This window comes from Melospiza melodia, chromosome 7 (assembly GCF_035770615.1).
Source record: "Melospiza melodia melodia isolate bMelMel2 chromosome 7, bMelMel2.pri, whole genome shotgun sequence".
In the NCBI taxonomy this organism is placed as follows: Eukaryota; Metazoa; Chordata; class Aves; order Passeriformes; family Passerellidae; genus Melospiza; species Melospiza melodia.
The window spans coordinates 28,502,491-28,524,631 of NC_086200.1; the positions used below are offsets into that span (position 1 = coordinate 28,502,491).

General features: G+C 48.8%; 1 protein-coding gene across 1 annotated transcript; it reads right to left on the minus strand.

The window, feature by feature from the left end:
• Window positions 1–4,908: 4,908 nt before the first annotated feature.
• On the minus strand, window positions 4,909–20,221 carry SIN3B (SIN3 transcription regulator family member B). The gene is made up of 19 exons (XM_063160936.1): window positions 20,114–20,221; window positions 19,467–19,573; window positions 18,429–18,582; window positions 17,123–17,389; window positions 16,615–16,758; window positions 16,285–16,407; window positions 15,712–15,801; window positions 15,349–15,467; window positions 14,520–14,727; window positions 13,800–13,916; window positions 13,120–13,358; window positions 12,476–12,659; window positions 11,679–12,273; window positions 10,605–10,774; window positions 9,639–9,812; window positions 9,268–9,360; window positions 8,880–8,974; window positions 8,269–8,473; window positions 4,909–7,432 (listed from the first exon to the last, which is right to left on the minus strand). The coding sequence occupies exons 1-19, from the start codon at window positions 20,219–20,221 to the stop codon at window positions 7,202–7,204; spliced, it is 3,423 nt and encodes a 1,140-aa protein (XP_063017006.1). The 3' UTR covers window positions 4,909–7,201.
• Between the last annotated feature and the right edge of the window lie 1,920 nt (window positions 20,222–22,141).

Genomic DNA, 22,141 nt, shown 5'->3' on the forward strand with positions numbered 1-22,141 from the left:
TCCCTTTTATTCCCCTTTATTCCCTTTTATTCCCCTTTATTCCCTTTTATCCTTTTAATTCCCTTTGATTCCTGGCTAAACAGCACCAAGCTCCTGCACCTTTTACTGCAGGGGATGGTTAAAAGCCCTCTGGTTTTTGGAGGACTTTGCACTGGAAAGCAGCAGCAGGAGCACCATGACACACCAAGGGTGGATGGCCCAGAGAGGAGAAGCTTTGCTTCCTCTGATAAAGCACTGGGACAGGGAGAGCAGCTCCAAGCAGCAGGAAAGGGGCCTGCAAAGGGCACTCAGGAAGTCCCTGCTGGTGGGGAGATAATGGGGAGCTCCAGCCACTCCTGCCCCACAAAAAGCTGCTTTTCCCCACAGCTGAGCAGTCCCACCCTGCACAATCCCCACTGCGCCTGGGGTAAGAACCCAGAGCAGCACAGGGAGCTGCAGACAACCCAGATGATGCTGGAACAGGGCCTGGCAGAGGCTAAATGAGCCTTAAGACCCTTTCCTGCCAGGTTCCACCTGCTCCAACCCCCAGGCAGGTCCCTCCTGTGCTCTGCTCTGGGAAGCTCCTAAATCTCTTGGGTAGATGGTTGTTAATTGCTGCCCTGAGATGTGCAGGGTGTCTCTGTTTCAGCCTGTGTGTCTGAATAACGAGTCTGGACTCTTCACTTTTCACTCTTGAAGTTGTTTATTAATTCTTATCTATAAAATTTTACTTTCTGTTCACCAGGGCAGCCACAGGGCACTCTCTGTGTGGTCCTTTTATGCTACAAACTACCTATAACATATTTACACTTAATTCCCAATACCCATCACCTGTGTTAGACAGTGCACTTCTACTCTAAACCAATCCCAAAGTGCCAACATCACTGCAGAAAATGGAGAAGAAGAAGAAGAGGAAGAGGAAGAGGAAGGGGAAGGAGGAGAAGCAGAAGAAGAAGAAGAAGAAGCAGAAGAAGAAGAAGAAGAAGAAGAAGAAGAAGAAGAAGAAGAAGAAGAAGAAGAAAGGCAGGACACACCCAAGTTCCTCCATCCTGTCCCCATAACCCCCATACCAAAAATCCTAAAATCTACATTTTCACCCCGTGATCATTTTATATTATACTATTTAAATTTCTGTGACTTTCAGGTCCTCCTACAAAGCTGGTAGCTTGCTCCAGAGGTCACAATCAAATCCCCAGGTGCTCTGGGCTGTGTGCCAGGGTCTCTGAGCCCCCTAGCAGGGTTCTGGGCAACTCTGGACACCCAGAGGGATGCACTGAGTTCTGACACCTAAATCCTCTCCCATCTCCTGTGTCAGAGCCCCAGTGTGGCGTGGGTCAGTGGGGCAGGAGGGTGCTGGGCTTTGGGCTGTGCTCTGCAGGGAAGGAAGGAAGGACAGGAGCTGGAGCCCAGGCAGTAGGAACTGTAAATTTGGTTTGGCAAGGCGAGGAGGAGCAGCTCGTTTCTTTCTCCTCTCCTCATGAATGGCCCCTTCTGTGAAGGTTGCAAATCTGAGCCTGGCTGCTGTTTGATGAGATTCTTCTATTCCAAGGAGAAAATGATCCTATTTCCTCTGCTTTCACCATATTCCCACATCCCTGTGCCGAGCGTGTCAAGAGGTGGAGTTGCACTGGCAGGGAGAGGGAAGATGCAATGTTAGATGTTTTGCTTTTGTGATTCTCTCAGGATTTATGAACCATTGCAGAATGACTCATGTGGCCACATATTTTCCATGCCTCAGCCAGGATCCTTTCCATGCTCTGTATGCAAAAAATTAGCCATAATCAGGTTCAGATAGTGTGCAAATCACAGCCCTGCTTCCTATGGGCAGGTCTCTGGAGTGGAGCAGAGAGGGGTTACTCATCTCTGTATCCTTCATTTTTCAGATGCTGTGTGATCTTTAGTGACTGCCTTAGATGCAGAACAGCTTGCCTGAAAATTCTGATGCCAGAGGTTTGTCACGGCTTGTTAACATCTCTTTAAGTCGTGTGATCCCTGCCCTGTGGGGTAACAATTTGGTTTTTAAAGTAATTCATTGTGCAATAGATCATCTCCCGGGAGCAGGGGCTCTTCCACTCCGTGGCTCTGAAGCCAAAAGATGTAATGCTGGAAATCAGGCTGGGGATTTCAGAGCTCAGAGGGAGGGTGCAAACCCCACCTGGCCTGTCCCACACATCTTGGAGGCTTGGAAGAGCAAACTGTGGTGGGTAAAGGATGGGATTCACTGTGGCAGCTCCAGGGGGTTCCCGAGCAGCAGCTTGGAGCTGATTCTGCAGGTTCTGCACATTCAAAGTGCCCTAAAATCTCTGACACAGGTCCCCTCCTTCTCCCTGGGCCATCCTGAGACTCTCCATGGCTCCAGGGAATGCTCTCCTCTCCTCCTGCTCATCCCACATCTCTGCTGATCCTCTGGGATCCCACCCTGGGTGATCCCAAACTTTCTCCTCAGCCTCACCCTGCTCAGGGAGGCTTCTCAGAGCTGCTTTTCTGCCTGCTGGCAGTTGTCACTTCACACCATAAAAGTCCGTGTGAAGACATTTTCCTGGAAAATTTGAAGCTTATTAACACCCCTACAGCTCAGTGCTCTGGAATAGCTTTTGGAAGGGCCTTTCTCAGTAAAATAGTGACACCTGGTCTGACACAGCCTCATCATCATCATCATCATCATCATCATCATCATCATCATCATCATCATCATCATCATCATCATCATCATCATCATCATCATCATTCCTTCTCAGCATCAGGACCCTTTGGATTCATTCTTTATGAAGAATGAATCCTCTTTAGCACAGGTTAGGGGTTTAGTTAACTAGGAGTTTAGTTAACTTCTCTTTAGCACAGGTAAGGAGTTGCCAGATTTTAATTTAGTCTGTAAATTGAATTAGTGAGTTCTAATCCAGAGGAATGGTTAAAACATGAAGAAAACCTCAATTTGTGTTTGCTCACCAGACTCTCTCACTGATGAGAGAACCCCAACTCTCCCAGTGCATCCCTGTGATGAGGAAACAATTAAAAAACATCCTATAATGTTAAATGCTGAACTCAGGCTTAACAACTCTGGGTTTAATTGTGCAAACCATTTGTACCTATCCCATCCTGCAAACCTGAAGGAAGTTTTAAAGCTGTTTGCTGCTGTCCACTGAGAACTCCAAGAGCTCTCATGTCACACCTGGCTGTGCAGCTCAGGGAACATCCCCTTTGTGAGAGGACCAAGAGAAGACTTGCAAAGTGCAAAAGTGGGCTGTGTCCTCTGAGACCCCCCCACCACCACCATTTTAATCCAATTATTCTGTGCACAGAGGGTTGTTCTGGGGAGAACAACACTTTGTTTCCCTGTGAGTGAGCAGGGGGCTGCCCAGAGAGCAGAGCTGCCTTTTGTTATGGCAACGGAAGTGTTGGGGATGATGTCAAGGAAACTCCTATCAGCTCTGGGTCACATCACTGCAGCTTCATTTGCAAAATCCACTCATTCATTTGTCCTGCAGAGCTCACAGGGAACACACTTAAACATGTTATTAGCCAGGAATTTGGGGAGGCTGAGGGAAAGGCGGGTGGAGGGTTATTTTCATGGTTGCAGTTGTGTTGTCTTAACCTGTAGCAGATGTGCTGGTGGGGTTGGGAACGGGGATGAGCCCCTTCTCCTGAGCCCTGCTGGTGTTCCCTGAGGGGCTCCTGGGGCTCTGCCTCACCTCAGAGGTGCTGCTGGGCAGGAACCAGGCTGCAAGGAGTCCCTGCCGGGCAGGACACAGCTCCAGAGCTGGAAGGATCCCACAAGGATCAAATCCAGCCCCTGGCCCTGCATCTTTGTGAGACAGCTCTGACCCTGGGCTGGGAAAAGCTGAAAAGGTCACAGAGCTGGGAGGGACCCTCAGGGATCAAATCCAGCCCTGTCCCTGCACAGACATCCCAAAAACCCCACCCTGACACCCCTGAGGGCTCTGTCAGTGAGGGGCTGGGAACACAAACCCTGTGAGGAACAGCTGAGGGAGCTGGGGGTGCTCAGCCTGGAGAAAAGGAGACTCAGGGGTGCCCCCATCGCTCTGCACAGCTCCTGAAAGGTGCCTGTGCTCAGCTGGGGCTGGGCTCTGTCTGCAGGGACTGACAGAACCAGAGCACACAGCCTCAAGCTGCACCAAGGGAAATACAGGTTGGATATCAGGAAAAAAATATAGGTTGGGTATGAGGAAGTTGGTGAGATCCTATCCTATAGGTAGGATATTAGGAAAAACCTAATTAGGATATTAGGAAAAAAAATATAGGTTGGATATCAGGAAAAAAGGTTTTTACAGAAAGGGTGATAAAGTTCTGCAATGGCTGCCTGGGCAGGTGGTGGAGTCCCCATCCCTGGGTGTGTTTAACAAAGCCTGGATGTGGCACTGGGTGCCAGGGTTCAGCTGAGGGGTTGGGGCTGGGTTGCATTTGATATTGAAGGTCTCTCCCAACCCAGTGATTCTGTGAATTCTGTGTCCAAACTCTCCTGCAGCTCTGGCAGCCTTGGCACCATTCCCTGGGCAGCCTGGGCAGTGCCCAGCAGCCTCGGGGGGCAGAACCTTGCCCTGAGCTCCAGGCCAAGGCCTGGCACAGCTGCAGCCCTTCCAGTGTTTGCTTTGAGAGCTCTCTGGTGGAGCAACTCTGCCACCCCCTGGGCTCCCTGCTGCAGGAGGGGTTTTGGTAAATGCAGCCCCAGCTCCTGTGTGGGATCTCTGCTTGCAGGGAATTTATTTCCCTTTTCCATCAGCAGCGCACTGCTCACACCCTCACACAGCATTTGCTGACACACAGCTGCATCAGCACACCCTGCAGCCTTCAACCTTTCCATTGCATTTTTCTCCCATTTAAAATGCACTTTCAGGCAAAAAACAATCAATTCTGGGGGTTGTCACAAAGTTTAAATTAGTTGGAATAAAATATAAAACAGTGACAGCTGCAGACTTTTAAAATCAATATTTTATTTTACTTGAATGTGCAAATAAATATAAAAAAAACTACATTCAAGGAGCTGGCAAAGCAATTACAAGCCCAAAAGCAAAGAATCCTTCAAACAAATGGAAGAACAAACTCTTGACTCAAGGTCGTGCAGTTACACAGCTGAAACCCTCAGACATGAACAAGCCCCTCTCAAACCTGCCTGATATTCCCTTCACATCCTTTGCTACTCTCAGCTCTGAGACAATAGCACTGTAAAAGGGCAAAAGTCTTGCTTAATCAGTTCAGATTATAAATTAAGGTTTACAAAATAAGGATAAAAATACCTGAAGTACACTTAGAATGGGTGATGGAACAGGACGGTGCCCAGGTGTGCTGCCCACCTTGGGACACCTGGAATCAAATGCATTTTAAGCCACAAGTTGCCACCTATTTTCTAGTAAACAGTTTTCTGTATCATAAAACCATAAAATTTGGCACAATTGTCATCTCCACTGGGAGACAGCAGAGAGGTGAGCAGGGCTGAGGTGTGATTTGGTAAGTTGGCTGGAAGGGAAAGGGGGACACTGTGCTTGGCACTGGGATTGTCCCCCTGCTCCCCCCAGCCCCTGCAGAGCCTCGTGGTCTCTTATCACTGCAAGGAGGGCAGGGGGAGAACCTTCAGATCATTTCAGGAACCAAAGTTTAGCAGAAACCCAGCCCAGGAGAACAGGGGCTCTTGCAAAGTCTCTGCTGGCAGTGGTTGTGCAAGTGGCCACGAATGCCAGAGAGTGGCCTCCCTCCTTCCCTCCTTCCCTCCCACAGATTATTTTGCAAAAAAAGACAAAGACTTGGGACAGTTTTCTATTAAACATACCCCAAAGGCCAATTTTTCTACTGTCAAGTGAGACAATTGTGAAACCAAATGTCGTACAGTGGAAATAACCCAGGACAAATCCTACAGGCTGCTCCTTAGGTCTGGCAGAAATCATAACCTAAAAATCAAAGCCACAGAAAGTTTCAGGGGTAGGGGGGGGGGGGTTATTGCCCCAAAAGCCAGGGAAAAGTTGGAAGCAAAGCTGAAAGGAGGCTGGGTATGCCTCAAAAATGTTAATTTTGTAATACACTCCACAGACAGCGTGCTTGCCCTTGGCCACTGAAAAACAGGAGTGAAGAAGTCACAGTGGGGCTGCAGGACAAACACCAGTAAATTTCCTTGATTTCTCACTAGATAAAGTCAGATGTAGTGTTCTGCAGGGATCAGGGCAGGCTGTGTTAGGCTTCATGGCAAAAAAAGCTTCAATAGCAGTATGGATGCTCTCTAGGATGGTTGTGGCTGGATCTCCCTCTGCTCCTCGCAGATTCCCGTGTGTCCCTGCCAACCCAGCGCCTGTGCTGACCCAGCAGGAACAGCAGAGCCCCTGGGCTGGGTCTCAGCTCCCAGCCGTGCTCCGGGAGCTCCATCTGCCGATGGCACCGATGTGCTGCAGCCCCGAGCGCCGTGGGCAGGGCAGGGAAACGCCCAGCGCCGGAGCTGCCCTCCAACATGCAAAACACAAACCCAAAAACCAGGCCAGACCTCGCAATGGACGCTCCTCCCCATGGATATTCTGGAAGGCAGAGTCTGCAGCAGCTCCTCAGCTCCCAAAGCAGTGGATTTCTGGATTTCAGCAGGAGGATCTCTGGCTGAGCATCACTCCCGTCCCAGCACCACAGCTCAGGGTTCTTCCCTCAGTTCATGCTCCTGAACACTTGGTTGATGAAGGAGAGTCAGAGCCTTGAGTGCTGGCCATCCCCGTGTCAGTTTTGGCATTTTTCTCACCAGAGCACCAGGAACAAGAGTCATTTGTTGCCTTGTTGGGTCGCAGGGATAACAAAGCCCCAGGGTACAGTGAAGAGTTCTGCAGGCTCCAACACAGCACAAAGTCAGGAAGATAAGGAATATCAAACCCTTGGAAGTGGAAGCAGCTGCCAGCATCTGCTCAAACACCAGCCCAGCTCCACCTCTCCAACAAAGCCACCAGTGGTAGTTCACCCCCTCACTGAGCTGGTCAGCAGTGGCTTTCCTAAAGCCAGGAAACTGCTCCAAAGTGTGTGGCAATGCCAAGAGCCCCCTTCCCATAAAAGCTTTTCAAAGTCTCTTCATGATGGCTGGAGGATTACACTGCAAGGAGACAAGTCTATGCCATATGGAAAATACATGATAATCCAAAGTAAAATGCTGTTTGGATAAATATCATTAATACATACATTGCATTCCCACCACTATTCTCATGGTAAATGTGCTTCACCAGCAGAGCTCTGCATCTCTGGGTGCTCAGGGTGAAGCAGGACGGCGGCTGTACTGCACTCTGTATCTGTTCACTGGCACCCCATGGACATTCACTGTCTCACAGGTGGTTTTGCAGGGCACCATCTCCTCATCCTCATCCCCCATGAGCCAGTCTTGAACCACATCCACGGCCTCCATGGACACGTTCTCCTCCAGCCACCGGTTGTGCCACTCCTCGAACTGCTGGTGGTGCTTCAGCAGCACCACGGGCTGGACCTGGGAGGAGCAGGGCAGTAAAGATCACTGAGAGGGAAAGCCAAAGCCCTGAGCTCTACCTGAGGTGTGAAATGCTTTGGAGCCAAAGCCCTCAGTTCTACCTGAGGTGTGCAATGCTTTGGGAACAGCACAAACGGAAACAGGAAACCTCAGACCGTTTAACCACCCCTATTTCCTAATGGCTGCCACTCCCACTTAGAATTTGCATGTAAAGAAAAGGCTGCTAAGCTAATCCAAAGTACAGAGCATTTACCAGCTCTCTTCTGTGTTACACCCAACACAGAGTAGTAACTTTTGGGTGCAGCTTGCAGGAATTCAGCCACAATTCCTGCAATTGGCATTGTGGAATTGGAATTATTGATACCTACATTCTGCCTCCCACCCCTGTCACAGACATCTTTTTATGAAATTCCTTTCCTTAAGATTTTTTCCTCCTGAGAAGCTGAGAGGCTTCAGAAACAAAATGTAAACAATGGTTATCTGCTGCTGTGGAATGCAACAGGTGGATCTGTCATAGGTCTCATGTGGATGTTTGTAATTAATGGCCAATCACAGCAGAGCTGACTCGGACAGAGAGTCTGAGGCAGCTGCCTTTGTTATCATTCTTTCTTTTCTATTCTTAGCTTAGCTAGCCTTCTGAGATGAAACTTTTCCTTCTATTCTTTTAGTGTAGTTTTAATGTAATATATATCATAAAATAATAAATCAAGCCTTCTGTAACATGGATTCAGACCCACATCTCTTCCCTCATCCTAAGACCCCTGTGACCACCATCACACCCCCCAACCTCTGCTACCACCTGGGCTGCAGTGGGAGCAAAAGGGAGATGTGTGTACCTGCTTGGCTCTGCAGAGAGCTCCCCTCCTGTACATGTAATCCTCAGAGTTCATGATGAACATCATCTTGTGGGTGTTGAGTTTGAAGCGGCAGTCGACGTTGCAGGCGCTCTCCACCCCGATCAGGCGCTTCCAGGAGCTCTTGACCTCGCTGCGCAGGGCCCTCACCTGCTTGCACTGCCACTTGCGAAACTTCTTCAGGTTCCTGCAGCAAAACAAGGATGACAAAGCATGTGTCACACCTGCTGGAGTGCCCTCCTCGGCTGACAGGGCTCGCAGCACAAGTGTGGGACTTGTATTTGCACGTTTTGTATTTCAGGCTCTCTCCGGGAGCTTCCTCTGCATCCTCTGACAAATACTTAGTGAAATGGGAACAAAGTAGACCCAGAATCCCATCCTGAGTGCATCCTGCTCCATTCCAAACACAGTTCCATGAACAAACCTCAGTGCAGTGATCGTAAATCTCTCTGTCAGCATTCCCATGCAGCTCACTGCCTGGAGCAGCCCCTCAGAGGTGAGTACATTCCCCCAGGGCTGGCACAGCACCCAAACCCCTGGCACAGGGGCAGGGAGGAGGCAGCAGGTGTGGCTCAGGGCAGGGAGCAGCTCACCTTTGCAGAAAGACCGGTTTCAGGAGGAAGCCATCGTTCTGGGTGTTGGGAGCTCCTTCCACCCCAACGTACTGCTCCATGTAGTTTGCCAGGTGCTACACAAGGGAGACAATTCCAGTGAGATTTCACTTCATCCGGACAAACTTCACCGCAAAAAACCTGTTTATTTCCAAGCTGATTATTCTGAGGCTGATTTAGGTTGCTACTCTTTTGCTAAAGCACCATTTCTGTCAATGGCCACAGCCCCACAAGTCTTCTGCCCACCCTCCAGACAAACTTGTCCTCCTGGCAAAGCCTCACAGTTTGGAATGAAGCAGGGAAACGAGTTTTCCTCATTTTTAGACACCTGCTCTGTGGTACCCAGACTCCATGGTCACTGTGGTGTTACCTGGACCTCCACAGGATCTTCTGTCTGGGTTTCTTCTGTATCCAGCAGCTCAATAGTCATGATCACCTGTCCTTTCCTCTGGAGAAACATGACCTGGGATAAAGTTACAGAAAATATTTGCCACAGGGGTTCACAATAAAATGCTGCATATTCACAAGTGATTTGGACAACAAATAGAAGTTAGGAGAGAAGCAGCAGTGCCACAATGTCCCCTCACTGCCTGTGCTCTGATTTTGGTACCTTCTCTCCATATTGCTCACTCTCTCACCTTGGAGCTTCTAAACCCAACTTCTCCCAGGTGAAACGTCACCTGGGAGATTCCCTGAAGTTTTTCAGTGATTTTGTGAAGTTCCCTGGCAGCAAGGTCTCACCTTGAAGCAGTTCTCATCAGCCATGCACCGTTCAGCCTTCCACTGGTAGCTGGTCTCCTTTGCTGCCCGGACACAGCGGGATGAGAGATTCCCCCCAGCAGCTCCTCGCTTCCTCTCGTTCAGGTAGAGCTCCACCACCTTCAGGCAGATGTCATCGCTCACTAGATGGTGAAGCTTCCATTAAAAAAGGGGGAATTCAGTCAGCAAACCTGGGCCAAGAGTTCACTCCAGTGTGTCATAAAGGAGTGTGAAATTCAGCATGGCATCACACTCAGCTGAAGCAGCAAACTCCAAAGATTTCCCATATTTCACTCTCTTTTTCATGACTTTACAATAAAAGGAAGAGAGGAGAGTGAGGGGCTGATGTGCCTTAACTATAAATCTACATCTGGAAGACAGATTTGAGTAAGAAGGATCTGACATTTTTTGTGTTGCCTTAGATGTATGTCACTATAGGACACAAAATAACATAAGTGCTGCTCTCAAGGTGAAAAAAGGGAAATTTACTTTCTGATTTTAACATTTGTAGTTTTCCAAAAGTGTCACTGGATTGGAGAGTGAAAGTGCCACCTCTCCAATGACACTGGACAAACATCTATCAAATTTTTCTTCTTCTGTAAAGAATGCAAAACAATAAGTTATTTACAGAAAGTGCGTGAGAAAGTTTGTTACAAGACAGTAAACATTAGAAAATCTTAAAAAATCAAAATGACAGATGCATTTTGAGCATGGCAAAATTTTGAAAAGACTAAAACTCAAAAAATCATCGGGGAAGGTAAATCCCCTAAGACGGTTTCTGTATAGAAGCCGAATTCTCTCCCTAAACTTCTGCTGAGGCATTTCCCTGTCAGATTTAACTTTTCTCTGGATTTGCTCTGAGCTCAGTGCCCACTGCTCTGCAGGGCACTGGGAGAAGGCTGGCAGTGTGTGAGGGGAGATGCCCAGCCCTGCCCAGCCCAGGCTCACCTGGCGCACGATGTTCTGCACCAGCTTGTCCATGGTGAAGCCGATGTAGGCGTGGATGGTGAACATCTCCCTCAGGGTGTCCTCGTACTGAGTGGGGTCAATGTTCCCATCCAGAAGGCTCCTCACCATGTCCAGGAAGGCTGGGTAGTATTCCTCCAGCTCCACCTCACCTGGCATGGGGAAAGGGAGTTCATTCCACACACAGAACAGGCAGAGTGAAGTCAAGCAGTGCAAAAGGCAGCATGTCACAGATTTTATGTCACATATTTTATGAAAAATCCTTTTGCTAGGATCTTTTTCTCCTGAGAAGCTGAGAGGCCTCAGAAACGAAATGTAAACAATAATTATGTACTGCTGTGGAATGCAACAGGTGCATCTTTGATTGGTCTCATGTGGTTGTTTCTAATTAATGGCCAATCTCTCTGGTCAGTCACAAGATTTTATTATCATTCCATTTCCTTCTATTCCATGCTAGCCTTCTGATGAAATCCTTTCTTCTATTCTTTTAGTATAGTTTTAATATATCATTTCAATATAATATATATAATAAAAAAATAAATCAGCCTTCTGAACCATGGAGTCAAGATCCTCATCTCTTCCCTCGTCCTGGGACCCCTGAGAACACCACCACAGCAGCACTGCTCAAGAACCACAAAACCCAGGGCAGAGAGAGACATGACAGACAGGAGAGTGACATGACAGACAGGAGAGTGACATGACAGACAGGCAGATCCCTGCCAGCTGCCCTGACAGGCTGGGACAGTTTTCCCAATGCATTTCCAGGCCTGCCCAGGGCAATAACTATTTCTTTGTGGGGCTGTTTACATTGTAAATCAAAGTAACGGATTCCTACAGTGAGGTACCTGGGAACAGCTGATCACAGTGTTCAGGAAGTCTCTGTGAAGCAGCCTGTGACACCCTGAATGCCCTGCTGAAGGAGCTGTGTCCACAAATCACCAACACAGCAGAGGATTGCACCTCCACACCCCTCATATTGCTGGCCCTGGTGACTCAGACACACACAATGGAGCACCCAGAGCATTATGAATGAACTAAGCCCTGCATTATTCTTACTTGGTTGTTTGAGTCTTAGCTCCATGGCTGGATCATTGGTTTTTTCTTTCCTCCCTTCACAGAGGAGCTTCTCTCTCTCTTTCTCAGTCCTATATTCCAGAAGCTGCTTCTGGGCCTGGCGATAAATCTTGAGGAGCCTGGAGCACAGAGTCTGGTGAAGGCGTAGGAAGAAATACCAATTATTATTGACAAAGAAGAGGCTGTAAACATCATCCAGGGTGTTGTGGGGCTCAGCAGCTGTCACATCACAGAAGGTTGCTTTGGTCTCCAAAGGACTGCTTGGAGGCCCAGGCACGTGTTTTTTCCTCAGCTCAGGAGCATCCAGGTTCTGCCCCTGGTGGTTTTCTCTGTCCTCATCTGTTGATTCCTCAGAAATGTTGTGTTCAGGTGGCTGAGAGAAGAACAGCTCAGGTATGAAGTGATGCACAATCTGCCTGATGGTTGCCTGATCCTCCTTTTGGATGGTGGGCTGCCTTTTCACGTAATAGCTGATAAGAGATGCTGCATCTTCCAAAATCTGCTTGTCTTCATAGATGAAGATAAGATGAGGCTCATTTGTGGATGAACTCCTCCCCTCTGAATGCTGCTCCTGATGCTGTAATCAAGAGAAAAACACATAAAGATCCCTCCAATCCATGCTCAAGAGCATTCCTGCCAGGAGGAATAAGCCTCTGCTTGGCACAGCTGTTTTTGACCCAATTTCCAACAATTCCACATGGTCCCAGATGTTATGGACACATCTGGGTCACACCAGCAAGGCAGGAAATGCAGGAGGGCTCATTTCCTGTCACACCCACCTCGTCATAAACACTCTCAATTTCATTCAGCAAGCTCTTGGAGCGCAGAGCTTTGGTGTCATTCTGCTTGAAGTTGACAGCCTGGTGGTCCAGGGATTTCAAATAGGCCTTCTCATACTGCTCCCTCCAAATCTTGTTGAAGCCCTGCTGAGCCTCCCTCCATTCTTCCTCTTTTGCTTTCAACCTGCATAAATGAACAATGTCAGTTCAGACAGACACAGAAACACACCCAAAACATTTTAATGTAGCCAATTGTGGTGCAGCAAGAAGTTTTCAGTGGAAAACTGGAATTGATTCCTGGAAGCAATAAATACATTTGAGAAAGCACCAGCAGTGATGATGACACCTAGAGAATCACAAAACCATTTAGGTTGGAGAAGACCTCTGAAATCATCAAGTCCAACCTTTGATCAATCCCTTCTTTGTCAACCAGACCAGAGCACCAAGTGCCATGTCCAGTTGGTTTCTGAACAGCTCCAGGGATGGGGACTCCACCACCTCCCTTCCAATGTTTAGAAACACTTCCATGAAGAAATTCCCCCTGATGTCCAACCAGAAGCGAAGCTTGAGGCTATTCCTCACATTTTATTGTTTAAAAAAATCCTTTTTCATCTTCTTAAAGAACCCAACACAATGAGAATTACCTCTTAAGAACCACAGGGACAGCAGTAACTGGGTTTTTCTTCAGACTCTCGATGATCTCGGGCGCTTTGTCGCCGTAGATGCGGTAGATGGCCCGGCGCTGGATCACCTCTGAGGTTCCTCCCAAACAATCATCCAGGCGAAATTTCTCCTGGTCCTCCTGGCTCAGGCGGGACAGTTTCTTCTGCACACTCTCCAGCACACGGATTGTGGCTAAATTGGTCTCCAGGACAACATCCAGCTGTTGAGAGTTGCCAAAAATCAGTGTCAGAACAGGCAGAGCAGGAACACGGAGAGCAGCAGCTCAGCTTCGTGGAAGGTGTTCCAGCCCCACAGGGTGGAGCCAGGAAGCAGCAGAAAGGTTTTTACTGGAAACCAAACCTCTGCCAGCTCTCCCAAAGGTCACATGCAATTTAGAACTGGATTCATGCCTAGGAAGAACTATTAGACTCCAAGCACAGCACACCAAACTCCATCTCAAACCAACAAACGCCAACAGAACTTTCAAGTCTAGGAAGGACTGGATTCAAGCCTAGGAAGAACTATTAGACTCCACATCAAACTCCACCTCAAACCAACAAACACCAACAGAACTTTCAGGAACTGGCCATTAATTAATTCAGTAAAATCCAGAGGTTTTGCTTTCTGAGGGAGCAGAGAGGGGGCTCAGCAGCAGAGGTACCTCAAAGCGCTCGTCCTCGCAGCGGTGCAGCTGCTCCTCATATGGAGTCTTCTTGGAGCTGACAAAAGTGGAATCTTCAGACCAGGATGGAAATGAAACCCAGGTATCATTTAACACCTGCAACAGTGCAGACATGACATTGAGCCTTGTGAGCCCAGAGCTGGTCTCATGGGGTTTTCTCTCTTGTATTTTCCACAATTCTTTCCTGAGGTTCTGTAGGATATTCCAGGCCTAATCCCCAGGTCACTGCTCCCCAGATTTGAGGTCTGTGTGGAACTGCAGGGCCCTGTTCAGAAAACTCAACACCTTCACTATCACCTCACAAATTGTGATCAGCAGCTGTAAATAAAGGAGACAGAGCTCCTCACAACAGCAGGAATGGCACCTCAGCCACTGCCTCATGGGGCTCTTCCAGAGAAAAAATTGTCCCCAAAGCCAATACTGGCCCACTGATAGAAAATTAATTCCAGGATATTCAATATTCTTTTCTGTCTATAGGAATAAATTTCTGTCTGCACACAGACTCAAAAGCTATTAAGAGATGTGATTTGAGAAAGGTTTAGATAAAATAAGTGAAATGTGGGTATTATTTCAATAAATTGGCTGAATAAATTGAATTAGCACCAAAAAGGGGACCCCACATGCAGCAGCTGTGGCACAAACCGCCCCACTCTGATTTTTGTGTGTGTTCAGGGATTGAAGAGCCTCATCCCAGAGTACCTCCTTGCAAATGGCTGTTCTCCCACTGCACTTTGGCTGCTGGTAGGTTTTTGGGAGAGCTCTGTAACTGGATCCGATGCGTTTGCAGGAGGCGTAATCGATTTCCCGGCTCATTCCGTCCCCGGAGCGGTCGCTCAGAGGAGAAGCAAAGGAAAGTTCTTTCACCCCAAGGAAGGACTTGAACTGTGCAAAGAGTTCTGGGAATTTCCTTCAAAAACATAAGTATTTTGTTATTTTAGTGTGACAGTTTTAGGGTGGTTAATGCATGTCATAAAAGGGAGGCAAAAATATCTCAACAAACTCAGCACTGCAGGGAGAAATCTTTCTCCATCTCACCTCTGTTATCATTCTCTCTGAATTGCTCTAGGGTTTGTTTTTTTTTTACTTAAGGTAGGAAAATTATTTCCCTTCACCACACAAACACTCCCCCTTAAGTGCCTGAGGAGAAACTGATCCTTGCCATTTGATTCTCCCTCTTCTCTGCGAGCCAAACAGCTCAGGAGGCTCAGAGCAGAGCTGGAGCTGTTTATCCTTCTCACAGCCCTGTTCTCAGATTTCATGTTTATACCTTTATTACACTTTGAGATATTAAATGGGGAGTGTGAACAGACAGAAGAAAATATCCTCTTCACAATACTCATTAAGAGCTGTATTAGATAAATTTAAAGGTTCAGATTTTATTCCTCCTCATTTTGGATTAAACTTCATTTTTTTTGCCTGCTACCCAGGAGATAGTTCTAAATTAAATCCAAAACATTCACAATGTGCCCAAAAAATAACAGAGTAGGATCTACAAAGTAAAGGGCAGAGAAGTAAGTTAGTAACTTACCCTAAAAAGGGTGTAACAAGCTGGAGCAACTCAGAGCCAGAGACCAACTCCTGGTTGAAGAGAGCAATGCAACGGAGAAAATTTTCATAGACCTCCTGACTCTTGAGCACCCTGCGCACCTGCAGCAGTTTGGAGAGATGATCACAGCCCCTGAATGCCACTTGTATTGAGAAAATTATTCATTATCAGTCTATTCATCTTCCAAAGCCACTTATTTTAATTTTTGTTGGTTTTTCTATACCTGAAAAGCCAGGGAATGTCTTAAGTGCTGACACATAAATTGTACAGAAAACCAACAACTTAACAACCATGTAAAAGGCTGAAGATAAGTCCAGAGAAAGTGAGAAAAGGACAAATGCTGACCTTGTCAAAGAAGGAAAACTCTTGCAGTGTCCCATATTTCCCCACTGTTGCAACTGACAGATCTTTGGTACCTCGCAGCTTCATTTTCTTCTGTTAAAAGAACAAGCAATTATATTTAAAATGTTGTGACTCAAATGCCATCAAATTCCACTCTGTTGACACAGAACAGCTCCCTGCAAAGGCTGAGACCCTGTATTTCCCTCTATTTCCCCAGCAGTGATCTGGCATTGCTGTGTCACATCCTCACAGCAATCTCTGTCAAATGTCTCCCAGCCAAGAAGAAACAACAAAAAAAGAGAATCACTTGAGATTCTGCATAGAAGCAATAAATTGTCCCTTTCCAGGGCCAATACTTAGCACAGAAGCTTGTGATATTTAGTATCAAACATGTTACCACACACATTAAAGCAAGCATTAAAAATTCCCTTTTTCTACAGCAATTAAAATAACTCAAAATTTTGTTTCTCATACACCTACATACATCAAAGACACTGCTCATTACACCTTTAGCTCAGCAATTAGTAAGCACAATTAATATGAGGTTTTTATGAGTTTTTACTTGCTGGAAGATACCTTTGCTGGGCCAGAAACAGGACGCAGCAGCAGCGGCCTGGATCGCTTCTTGCTGTGCTCCAGATTCTTCTCATGCTCGGTTTTCTGGACACTGTTCACTTCACATGGTCCATTTCCTGTGAACTGAAGTATATAAATAATGATTTCAACATTCTCCTCTCAAATAAAGAGTCCTAACAGGACACAGAGCATGTGGTTAAGTCACCTGTTCTGAGAAAATCCAAACAATGAAGAGGAGCAATGTTCATTACTGGCTGAATGATTTCCATGTTTTTCATATTCTACATGCAGAAAGAGCATTCAATATCCTGCCCTGCTCTCAGCACATACCAAAGACCTTTTTGCCTCTGGGAGGAACTGTCCAAACTCTGAGAGCAGATCCTCCTGTCCCCGGAACAGATTGGCCACTTCAGTGAACACTTCCTCCTCTGACATGCCCCGGAAGGGTCGGCCCTTGGTGTTCAGCTGCTCCTTCTGAAAAGATACACACAGATGTTCAACAGAGTCAAAAGATCCCTCACTCTGCCAGAAAATTCATCCTGAGACAAAAACATGAATGCCACAGAACTTGAAAGGATTCTGAGGCAGCTCCACGTTCTTACAGGGCCTCTTCACACACACAGGATCACAAAATCAGCTGGAGAGGAGTAAAGACAGGTCTCCCTACAACCTCTTTACACCCCACAGTTCTCACATTTTTTGTCATTTCCTGTGAATAGCTATGAAGACAAGTGCTTGGAACTCTCGGTCTGCTCAACAGGCAGAGATTAAATTTGATAACCACAACTCCAACAGCTCCAGTGCCAACCCACTGCCTCTAACACAGGAGACTTTTTACCTGGTAAGTGTGAAGGATTTCTAGAAAAGATCTGTAAATCTCTGGATGGTCAAGGAAACGTGTTTTGATCTTATTCACATAACTGATGGCATTATTGAACTCCACAGAATCAGATTCCAAGGGGATTTGGGATTTATCTTCTTTGTAGGGAAGCTGCTGCTGCCGGAACTCCTCGGAGCAGTCGCTGTGGTTGTGGGAGTTCTCCTGGGAGTAGTGCAACACCAGCCCACTGCCAGGGAGCGCACTGGGAACGGGCTCTGGGGGCACCTGGGGGCACAGGACACACGAGATGGGTTGGAAAAAGATCAGTGATTAGCTCAACAACAAGCCAGAAGCAGCGCTGGCAAGGTGTCCAGCTAAGAAATACTGTCACGTGAAGAAGGAAGAGAAATTATTTCAGTCACCAGCCAATTTCCCTGCCAGGTTTATTAACTCCACCTGTTAAAATAATGCCTGAAGTCCTCCCTGATTTGAGGCTGCACCAAACACCCCTGCAGGTTCTGCTGCTCCCACTGGTTACTGCAGAGGAGCTGCCAGTTTTAAGGGCTATATTAAACATAATTCCCTTTAGGTGTTAATTCCTAAACAACACAGAGATCTGAGGAAGCTGAGATTTAAAAGGTAATTCCTGCTGCTAGCTGGAGTTAAACCACAAGTTTATCAGCAGAATTCAGTTTATGGCTCTATTTCAGCTCCACAACCACTCAATAATAACAAAAAACAAGCAGGGGTAACACCCATCTGTATCCCAGCAAGTGTTTCACACCAACAGAACCTGATGGGGACTCTATGATCTTAAAGACCTTTCCCAACATAAACAACTCAATGACTTCACAGCTCTTTTGCCGGCTTCCTAAACAAATTTCCTGGTTTCTCAGTGGAAGACTGGAAGTGCAATTCTTCCAGGATGACCCTTTGAAATTTGCCACTACCCACAACCCATATTGGGAATAAATTTAACAATATCAAGCCAATCACAATTTCAGTAATTGGCTTGATATTGTTAAATTTCAGTTTCCAAATACAACTGAAATATTTGGTGTTTCCATGCAGAATCATCATTCCTGTGTAAGTCAAACTACCTGGTTTGAGAATAAATCAGGGATTAGAACTAGGTGATCTTTAAGGCCCCTTCCACTATATGATTCTTTGAATAAACATTTAAATTTATACTACACCCATTATCACAGGTTTGGAAAGCATCAGCAACGTGCACTACACATAAATCTGCACAGCCTAAACTGTGCAGACATGTCCAGTGACACACAGAAGAGTTTATTTAGAGGATAAGAGCTCTGGGACCTACCTGACTATTCAAAGGTGATTGTATACTTAATTTCCCATTCTTTGGAATTTCTATCCTGTAGCCCAGAGGGAGAAATGCATTGAATCCTACAATGAGGTCAGGATGCTCATGGAAAAGCTGAGAAACACGTCGGATGACTCCAGGTGTGTCAATGCTAAAATTGAGAGGGGTTTGTTACTTTTTTATCCACATCAGAAACACAAATTAAGCCCAGAAAATGCCAAGAGGAATGGGAAGTATCTGGTAACTTAAGGATGCAATTCTTTTTAAAACAAAATAGTTCAATTGGAGGGAATGAGCACTGACAGGGGTTTGTTACTTTGTTATCCAAATCAGAAACACAAATTAAATCCAGAAAATACCAAGAGAAATGGGAAGTATCTGGTAATTTAAAGATGCAATTCTTTAAAAAAAATTAGCCTAATTAGAGGGAATGACCACTGCAGCTTCACCCTGGGAATGTTATCCATGGAAAGTAGAGATGAGTGTGCAGGTTGGCAAAGGGGCAGGACAGACAGACAGACAGCACCTCCAGGGCTGGCAGATCACAGGTTCTGCTCAGGCTGCCTCACTTATTTCCCAGATCTGTGTTTCAGAGTGGAAAGCAAAAGCAGATTTGCTTTCTCCTGTGGATTTCACCTCTGGAAAATTATGGGATGGGCAGAAATACTCCAGCTTCACAGGACTGCAACACTGTGGGACAGGGCAGAGGGGGAATGATGGGGTGAAGCTGGGGGGGCTCTGCACAGACCCCACAAAGGCTGAGACCTGGGGGAAGAGCTGGAGCTGTGCCAGGCCTTGGCATGGAGCTCAGGGCAAGGTTCTTCCCCCCAGGGGTGCTGGGCACTGCCCAGGCTGCCCAGGGAATGGTGCCAAGGCTGCCAGAGCTGCAGGAGCTCCCAGGGGTGCTCAGGGTGGGGGTGTTGGGGTGCCTGGATTTGATCCCTGAGGGTCCCTCCCAGCTCAGGATGTTCTAGGGGTCTGGGAAAGGCTGAGGAGCTCCCTGGAGCACCCAGGGCTGCAGGAGCTCGGCTTTACCTCTGGCTCTTGAACTCCTTCATGATCTCCAGGAAGCCGTTGTAGGTGGCGGGGTCGCTGCCAAAGCGAATCTTCACCTGGTCCAGGTAGGAAAGGGCATCCTCCACCTGTGGGGGGAGAACACGGTGAGCCCAGGCAGGGGAACCGGCCCCGGGGGAGCCCCGGGAAGGGCACTCGGTACCGGAGAGGCCCCGGTGGCCGCCCGGGCTCGGGGGTGTCACGGCACGGTACCGGGAGCCGGGAACACGTCCCTGGGGAGGATGACCGCGGTACCAGAGAGAACAGCAGGGCCGGGGAGAGCGGTATGGCCCAGGGGAGGGGGGAACAGGCCCGGGGAGCCCTCACGGTACCGGGGGAACACGACACGGTACCGGGGGGAGAGGATGCGGCCCCAGGGGACCCCACGGAAGCAGCGGAGGAGGGCGGGGAAGCCCCCGGCGCGATGAGGACAAGCCCCCGGGACACCCCCCGATACCGGCAGGTGAGGGACAAGCCCCGGGGGACGAGCTCGGCACCGCGGCCGGCACAGGGCAGGTCACGGCGGGGGCGGGCGGGGCCGTCCCGGGGGGGCTCGGAGCGGCCATTCGCGGGGGCGGGGAGGGTGGGGAAGGGGCGATGGCGGCCGCCGGGGCGGCCCCCGCACTCACGTGCACCGGCAGCTTCTCGTGCGGCGCGGCCCGGCCGCCGCCGCCGCCCCAGCGCGGGGCGCTGCCCCCGCCGGCCCCGCGGCCGCCGCCGCCGCCCCCCGCCGCCATGTTGGGTTCGGGCGGGCGAGCGCGGCCCCGGCGGCGCGCGCGGCCGCTGCGTCAGCGCGCACGGCACAGACCACGCCCCCTCCGCGGCTCCACCCTCTGATTGGCCACGCCCCTTGATAAACCACACCTCTGTGCCGCCCACACGGTGCAGCCACGCCCCTGTCCAGCAGGCCACGCCCTCATTTGTGACAGACCACGCCCCCAGTGCGACTTCCGGCCGTTCGAGCGCCGGGGCGGGAGCGGCGCCTCAGGGAGCGCCTGAGGGAGCGGCGGGACCGCGGCGGGGCTGGGGGGGAACAACGCCCGCGGAGGAACCCGGGGCTGAGGGGGAACAGCGCCCGCGGGGCTCGGGGCTGAGGGGAAACAGCGCCCGCGGGGCTCGGGGCTGCGGCGGGGCTGAGGGGGAACAGCGCCCGCGGAGGAGCCCTGGGGGCAGCGGGAGCCTGAGGGGGCTGCAGGATCCCACGGAGTCTTCAGGAGCCGCCGGCTGAGAACTGGAACTGCCAGGGCTGGAGGAACCGCGTCTGATGCTGCGGGGCTGAGGGAGCCGGGGGGTGTTGGAGGGGTTCAGACGGGGCTGGAGGAGCCCGGGAGGGCTGGTGGGGCCTGAGGGGAGCTTGAGGAATGAGGGCTGGGGGAGCGAGCCCCAGGGGCTGGAAGAGCCGGGGTTGTGGAGCAACCGGGTTTGGAAGGGCCATGAGGGGATTTGGGAGAATCATGAGGGGGTTTTGGGGAGCCCGGGGAGCCCCTCACTGATGTGCCCTGAGCTCAAGGGTTGCTCTGAGGGTAGCAGGATAAATCAGGATAAATGTGAGCTTAAAATATGTCACTTCCGCAGCGATCCCTGTCAGCAGGCAATTTGAACTCAGTAAAACTGAGTGACGTGAAGAGCAAGGAGGAGAGGGGATAAAATAAGCCATGTGGTTTGTTTTTCCTTAAAGCATTACCCATGATTTGCATCATAGAGAAGTGCGGAAGCCTTTCTTGCTTTGCCTTTAAACTTGCTGCTGGTATTTGAATCCAGAATGTTTTTCTGCCTCTGGATTTGATATTCCATCCCCTGTTCTGTTCACAAACTGCTGCCCTGTGACCCGTTCCCCTTCATACAGGAAGGATTAAATTAATACAGACTTTTTCTTTCACAGTTACTGCTTTCCACATCCCAGACTGTGGTGGATTGATTCGTTGACCCAGCTTACAACTATTTATCATCTTTGGAGAAGCAGGCACTGCAAAGGCCTTTCAGGAGAGATGTGGGCTGAAAATGGCATTAGGTTGTTGTGCTGGTAAATAATAGGTTGAAGTGGAGATATTTTAGAGTTTTCAGTGGTTATTCTGTGCTTAAGAATAGAGGTAATAAATACAGATTTTTACAGGAGTGATGCTGGAAGGGTGGTGGGGTGAACCTTCTTATGTTATGAAGCACTCACAGCTGTGCAGGGAAGAGCCTGGTAGGACAGAGTAAAATCCTTTATTCCATCTGTGGAAAGGAGTAGCTCAGAGATATCCTTGTGTTGTCAGGTGAAAAAAGAAAAAAAAAAGCTGATTTTTTTTCCTCCAGGATTCTCCTGAACTGGCCCAATTTCTTTTTCTATTAGTGTTATTAACTTGAGAAGTCTCATCTTCTTCCCTGGTCATGCCATGTGGTGACATGAGCAGAACCAGCTGCAGATTAATAACTCCCGTGAGTTTTGTTTTCTGTCAGAGCAGATTTCTCAGCACCAGCACCTGGATGGTGAATCCAGCTGTAAGGCTGCTCCCAAAGCAGCCCTGGGTGCTGGGAAAAGCTTGTGCCTGTCAGTTAGTCAGGATTTGGGTGTTCTCTTGGGAACCCTGGATGTCGATTAACCATTGACACTCAGCTCCTGGTGCCTCAGAATAGCTCAGCTCAAGTTGCTGCTGACAGAGCTCCAGGGCACC

Coding starts and splice junctions, on each gene's coding strand:
- SIN3B (XM_063160936.1), bottom strand. CDS start 20,221: ATGGCGGCGGGGGGCGGCGGCGGCGGCCGCGGGGCCGGCGGGGGCAGC. Junction 17,390..18,428: donor AATCACCTTTGAATAGTCAG/GTAGGTCCCAGA, acceptor CTGTGCCCCCAG/GTGCCCCCAGAGCCCGTTCC. Junction 8,474..8,879: donor AAACCGGTCTTTCTGCAAAG/GTGAGCTGCTCC, acceptor GTTTTGCTGCAG/GAACCTGAAGAAGTTTCGCA.